This window comes from Condylura cristata, unplaced genomic scaffold (assembly GCF_000260355.1).
Source record: "Condylura cristata isolate star-nosed mole 26May11 unplaced genomic scaffold, ConCri1.0 scaffold00002, whole genome shotgun sequence".
Classification (NCBI taxonomy): Eukaryota; Metazoa; Chordata; class Mammalia; order Eulipotyphla; family Talpidae; genus Condylura; species Condylura cristata.
Window position 1 is genome coordinate 42,337,467 of NW_004567103.1, and position 6,815 is coordinate 42,344,281.

A 6,815-nucleotide genomic window follows, 5' to 3' on the forward strand; every position below is an offset into this window, starting at 1 on the left:
GAGGCGTCCAGCAACCACCGACACACTCTTCCCAGGACGGAGACTAAGGAGCTCTCCAGCCAAGTATTGGGGTTCTGTCTGCCGCCATCCACCTCTTGGAATCCCCAGAGGAAATGGGACTTCCCTCCGTTTTATGAGTTCAGCGGGACTCCATAGCGTCCCAGGGGGCGCCAGCTCAGAGATGAGAATGATTACGGATCAAGGGGCGCAATCACCCCAGATCCCAAGGAAGCGTAGGGTGTCGGGCTGGGCTCACGGAAATGCCCACGGGGTTGGGCGCCTCGAGCTCCCGCGTGTCAGTGCCTGCGACGCGAGTAGGGAGCGACTCTTACCCCGAGGCTGCAGAGCTGGAGGCGGCGGACGGCCCCGGCGGCTGCCGTAATCCATTAGGCTCTGCCCGGCCACGCGCGCTCTGGGCTGCAGGGACCCGCTCGTGTTGAAGGAGACGCGTCGGGACCGCGTGGCTGCGGTCACCCGGAGCAGGCCGGCCGCTCCTGGAGGGCGGTGTCAGCGCGGGTGGGGGCCTGAGCGCCCGGATTCCTTCCGGGCTCCTCCACCCGCCGGGCTTCCCACCAGCTCCGGAGGCTGCAGCGACACAGCCCCAGCGAAGCGGCGGGGCCAAGTTGGGCGCCCGGCGGGAGCCGAGGCCGCCGCGAACCCCGCAATCGGCGACTGGAGCCCACCTCTGCAGAGACAAAGGTTAGAAAAAGAGGGGGTGAGGCTCTAGGAAGGCAGAATGCGGGGGGAAATTCGCCTGGGAAATCAGGAAAAAGGCCGTGAAGGCAAGCGGCGCCTGCACATGACCAGCCGCAGCCAATGACGACCGCAAATAGGTCATAAAAAGGTCTATTACCAAGTTGTAAATTTTCTTCAAACAAAAAGGAATTTACTGCAATTCCTTGCGGATTTTGCACATACAGCTCGCAAGCGCCATGTTTTTTTCCTCTTTCTCCCCCTCTTCTCTCTCTCTCTCTCTCCCTCCCTCTTTCTCCTCCACCTCTTCTTCCTCCTCCTCCCCCTCCCTTTCTCCCTCTTCTCTTTTCCTCTGTGCCCCTCTTTCTCTGCTCTCTCATTCTTTCTTGCTTCCAAGGCTCCTGACTCTCTCACCTTTTCTAGGAATTCTTTATTTTCTTTCTTTTTTCCCCATGGTTTGTCTTGAAACCTCTGCTCAAATGGGCACTATATTAGAGAGAAAATGAGTGTAGTGTATTACCTAGGGGCACTGGAAGATGGTCCTGGTAGTCATCCCTCCCCCCCACCCCCGTTCTACTCCCCTCCCTGGGGTGGGGGGGGAGAGGGGGCGGGTCTTGGCTTCTCTCCTCCCTTCCCTCCTTACTCCCCTCCTCTCTTCTCTCCTCCCCTTTGCTCTCAAAAAGGCCGGCTCCGGAAGGGCGGATAAATACTTTCGATTTTTGCCCCTCTTATCTCCAGGCCAGCCGGCTCCAAACATCTTGCGCAGAAAACCTGGACATTGCAGGCCAAGAAAGTGCGTTCTACCCCCACCTTTAGCCAACACAATTGGGGGGGCTGGTCATTTCTTGGGGTTTCTGCTGTAAGAGAGTCACCTACCAGCTCAACGTCTGGAAGTAGTTTTAGGCACTTGTCAACTTCTTAACCATAACAGTTTGAATTGTCAATGCCTGGTCTTTATCCAGGTAGACAATCCTCTTGGACAGTCTGGTTAAGGGTGAAACAATTTTTCTGGATCCTCTCTGAAACCCTTGCATTACATCTCTCCTAAGTGTAAATCTCATTTCTGTGGAATTCAATTCTAGTTCCTCTTCTCTTCCCTAGCTTCCCAAATGTTTGTCTATTGAAAAGTCTGCTCAGTGCAATATTGAAGACTACAGGGGGTCCATTCGTTCAGGAAAAAAAGCAACTTCTTATTGCAGCCTTGAAAAAAATAATAACTCTTTTTCTTTAAAGGCAGGAGTCACATTCCCTTTGCACTTCTGACAGAAACTGCCCCAGTGAACCCCGCTGAAAGTAAATGGCCTTGGCTGGTCCCAGCACTCCCCTAACATTAATGCATGGGCATGGACATGGACAACCAGATTTCAGAACCTGCCAGAAAGACCTAGCCCCTCCCTCCATTCTTGCAAGGACACTGTGTTTGGGCTTACAGTAATATGTTTATAAACATTTACATTGAATTTCTATGTGTAAGTTCTCTTTTATGAACATCCTCACACCCAAGCAGAGCAGACTTAAGAAACCCACAGCATCCTCTGGACCAGGCCACTTTTATCCCTTGAAAAAGTCTCAATGACCTTTGGTGTTTTTGATTAAAGGACTGCCATCTGTCAGCAAAAGTCATATTCTTCTCAGGAAAAAAAAAAATCAGTATGCTCTAATTTTGCTGGAGGGACCATAGCAGCAGCCAGGTCCATTAACATGTTCCCTCTTCCCTGTCTAGCTCCAGAAGCCAGAAGATTCAGCAAGTACCGGAGAAGCAGAGGACACAAGAGTGGATGTGATAGACAAGCACGTGCAGTGAAGAATAATAAAATGTTTTTAAATACACAAGAAAATGGGGCAAGTTGTTGGACCCTCCCAAGTCAGAACTCTTCATACTAGTCTACAAATATGGAACTGAACAGATTGTTGGAGTTTAAGATTTTTTAAGAAAATCTCACTTGTCATTTCCCTCATTATCCTCTTCCTCTACCCAAATAAAAGCAGAGCTTTATGACCCTCCTTTTCAGTGTGGGGAAGGAAGGCTGGGAAAGAGTCTGCACTGAAAAGGCAGCCATATTTTCCCCCTGTGCAGAGGTAAGCCATGTACCGAGCTTTGTGGAACCCCACAAGATGGCAGCTCCTGTACTGATTTTTCTCTAGGCACCACTGACACCCAACCCCTCTGTGTGTTCATGGTTAGTTCAGATAAATTGAATTACTTGGAAGCCTTGGTTCTTTAATTCAGCATTATAGAGCTCTCTAAGCAGACTAAATAGTCCAGGGCAGAAAAGCACTGCCTGGGTTTGCACAAGGAATCTCTGAAAGTTTATGCAAATTTCTGCGCAAAACTGTTTGCTTGCTTGTTGCAGCACCCCTCGGATGTGTATAGATAGGAGCCAATTACAAAAGGCATCTTCTGCTGCTGTTCCCTGCTTCAGTCTGCACTATGATGGGGGGTGGGTTCTGGCCACTGTAAGAAAGAAGGTGGTGAGTGTGTGTGATGTGTAGCTCCCCAAGCTATCTGGAGACAGAGCTATGCTTTTTCCCAGCTACAAAAGGAAACACATATACCTACACTTTATTACCAACAGTAAATGTGCGCAATTATCACCTATGTGTGTGTGTATAAACATACCAATACCAAATTTATACATGGACAATACTTTCAAATACACCCATTGTTGCAACAGAGCATTTTTTTATACTTGAATTACAATTTTTACCATGGGTTAGGGGGACAGTGGGGCAGAAGTTACAACATTTCTATAGTACTGCAGAATGCAGAAGAAATAGGACCTTTTTTTACTTTCCTTTCCCCTAGATTTCCACATCCATCCATGTATTAGGTTCCTCACCTGATAATCTTACATAAATCAAGGGCTCCGAAAGTGACTTCAAGGGAGCATTTTTGACTGGGGGACACTGGGTTTTCTTATAGATAGGAAACCCTTAAATCAAGGGCAGCTGGAGTTTAGCCAGCACCAGGTTCTGACCAGCACCTCCTTGGGCTGTTCCCTTGCCGAGATTTCAGGAGCTAAGTCTCCTTAGTCTGTACAAGTCAACAGTAGAGCTTCAGACAGTGCATAGAGCAAAACATTTCCAAATCTAAATCCAGTATGTGAGCATGCAGCTGTCTCCTCCGTGCAAATGTTTCTTAAGCTGTGGGCTACCCAGACTTAAAGTTGTCTCTCCTGGCTCAGGTCAGCAAATGCCACAGCCCAGGCCTTTCCCTGGGTAGAATGTCAGGTGGTGCTTCTCTTGCTCATCCAGTGACGACATTTTCCTGGTCCTTGAAATGGCAGGCAAACAGCCCACCAATGCCTGAGGGGTGATAGGACTAAAACTATAGGGGTTTGTTTTCTTATTGCGCAATGAAGTCACTCTGAAAATTAAAATGTATCTCTTTAAAATAAACAGACCCAGGAAATGCAGAGAACTCTTTAATGTTTACCTGATAAAGGTGATTTTCCTTTAGTGAAAAGGAATGTTTATTTGAAATTTTCCTCTCTCCTCTTCCCCTCCTCTTCCCTCATAAAATGGCAGCTGCAGTAGCAGCCTCAAATGGAAAGTGGGTATCTCCTTAATAACAGATCTCAAAGCCCTGCATTAGCGCCAGTTCAGTAAAATTAAACTGGTGCAACCTGAACTGATTCCTTTCCCACCAAGCCTACAATTGTGAAGTTCAAAAGCTTTCATAGCATCTTAGCAAGGGTATTTACAACAAGATGAAGCCAGGGCTGCTTGTCCAGCTCTCTTTAGAATGAAAACCCCTTCCTCCCTTCTCTGGTTACATTCATTTATCTTAAAATACATATACACATATATACACACATACATATATATATATATATATATATATATATATATATATATATAGTGGGCACATTTAATTTACCCCATTTTTTTAAATCAAATAGAAGCTTCAGTGGAAAGTTGCTTTGGTATAAGCTCAGGCCTTTGATACTGACTCGGGAGAACAGTTCTTTGCGGCCGCTCAAAGACACCAGCTTTAGAAAAAGATTCATTTCTTTATTAAGGAGCTAGCTATATTCTGCAGCGGTTGTTTACACTCATTGTTTTCTGCATTTGCTCTCTGGGCTTGTTTCAAATTGGTGAGGCCATCCTAGAGAACAGCAGAGGACGTACCAACCGACATCTGAGACACGCACAGCAAGTTGGCTCAAAATGGGAGTGCAGAGTGAAGGGAATACAAATAAATATGGCACCTACTAAAAAAATTGGAATCACAGCAGCGGCCACAGCATAGAAACCTAGCGATTTTAGGGAATACCAAGTGTGGTTTCAAAACGAAAGTAGGTTGAGAAATGAGAGGATTTCCCACAAGGCGATTAGCTAGAGTGAAAAGTTAATGAGTGAAAATGTTGTAACTGGCTTTTCAAGTATTCATTCACTCTAGATGATTAAATGGAATAATTTGTATAGACTACAGAAAAATTATTAATGTTAACTTTAACTTTGACATTGTGCTGAAACTTCTGTCACTGGCCCGCAGAAACCTTCCCGAAGTTGTTACAGGAAGCCGCAGAACGCGGACTACACATTATACTTTTTAGATAACATGTGCTTTTCAAATATTTGGCCCAGACTTTTCCCCGAGATATTACATCAACAAAATACTCAAAGAAACATTTTAGCAGTAAACAAAAGGCACCTGAACCATTCATTATAAAAGCAGAAAGAAAAAACATAAATAATACATTTTGATCAAATAATATAAAGTAAATATTCTGCAGGCATAATTTTTAAAAAAAATTAATAAACTTCTTTTAATTTACTCACCATAAAGAAAAGATTTAAAATGTTCAAGTGCACTTGTCTGATTAATAAAGCATTTTTATATTCAATTATTTAGTGCTAATCATTAGGAAGTTTACGTTGTTGAGACAAATCACCAGTTCAGACATTAAAAATTATCATTATCAAAATATAGCTACAAGATCAGTATCAAATTACCCTTACATAGGTCAGCTCAAAGCGCTGCTTCTATGAGATGCTAGAAACTTTTTTAAACACCCAAATCCCTCTCAAAGCGAAGAAACCTCAAGAGCAGTGACATGAAGGTAGCTTGAAATAAGGTAAAGTCCTTTCCAACAAAGAAAATAGGTGGTGTCCACCCGCATATGTTGATCATTAGTTTTAACAGTCTGTGGTAAAATTTTAAAGGTAGAAGTTAATTTGTCGGGCCTTCGGCTCTGTCTTCCTCCAGCTCTTGGGCTTCCTTTTTAGTTTCCCCATCTTTCACCTCCTGTCGGGAAACCGGGAATTTGTCTTTGTTGTTCTCCTTTTTCCATTTCATTCTCCTGTTCTGGAACCAGATTTTTACCTGTCTCTCCGTGAGAGCTAAGGCGTGGGAAACCTCGATTCTTCTCTTCCTGGTCAGATAAGGGTTAAAAAGGAATTCCTTTTCCAGCTCTAAGGTTTGGAAACGACTGTAGGTTTGTCTTCCTCTTCGTCTACCAGGAGCTGCTGATTACAACAACAAAAAAAGAGGAAAATAACTGTTTAAAAACGGGAATGGTGCCTCTGCGGGTCGCTGGCGGTTTCTGGAACGGGTCTAAGGGCCGGGCTATACATAATTCTCTTTAGCTCTTGGATATGTAGGATTTGCAGGCAAGAGGGGCAGAGAGAAGGTCCTCACAATCACGGGGTCCCCATCATCTTTACGTGGTTTCTACTTTAAAGGGAAAAGTCTGTATTACTTTATGAGTAAGAGCTACCAAAGGAGAGGGAGAGGAAAGCGAGTTTTAAAGCTAGAACGTGAGATGAAAGTAGATTTGTCCCCTCTCCCCAGTTTAAAAAAAAAAAAAAAAGCATCCCAACCTTGTGGTCTCATCCAGGGAAACATTTGAGAAGGAGACGAGCTCTGATTTAAGTGGTCTGGGTCCTCGCCAATATTACCACTGGACGATTTACAGTCAGGATATTGTACCAGCTCGGCCTCTTGCTGGGTCGTAAAAATCGGCTGTCTCTGTAAGTTATCGTATCCGTAAAACTTCGCGGGCTCCCCGTGACAGGCAATCCCGCCACAGGGGGGAGGCGGCGGCGGAGGCGGAGGGTGCGGAGGAGGAGGAGGGGCGGCCTGGTAGGCTGCGGCCGGGCTGCCCCCGCCGGGGTGG

The 6,815-nt window shown here is 45.6% G+C and overlaps 1 protein-coding gene and 1 long non-coding RNA gene across 2 annotated transcripts in view; one reads left to right on the forward strand and one right to left on the reverse strand.

Annotated features, from left to right (window-relative positions):
- Positions 1 to 219: 219 nt before the first annotated feature.
- LOC105853593 lies at positions 220 to 2,697 on the forward strand. Its single transcript, XR_001145416.1, has 2 exons — positions 220 to 699; positions 2,417 to 2,697. It is a non-coding gene; the product is annotated as an uncharacterized LOC105853593 (long non-coding RNA).
- Positions 2,698 to 5,481: 2,784 nt separating this feature from the next.
- HOXD8 (homeobox D8) overlaps positions 5,482 to 6,815 on the reverse strand; it is a 2,289-nt gene continuing 955 nt past the window's right edge. The window contains exons 3-4 of the mRNA XM_004674859.2: positions 6,520 to 6,811; positions 5,482 to 6,165 (exon numbers count right to left, since the gene is read on the reverse strand). Coding sequence (XP_004674916.1) covers positions 5,870 to 6,165; positions 6,520 to 6,811 — 588 coding nt within the window. The 3' untranslated portion in view covers positions 5,482 to 5,869. The remainder of the gene's footprint in view (positions 6,166 to 6,519; positions 6,812 to 6,815) is intronic.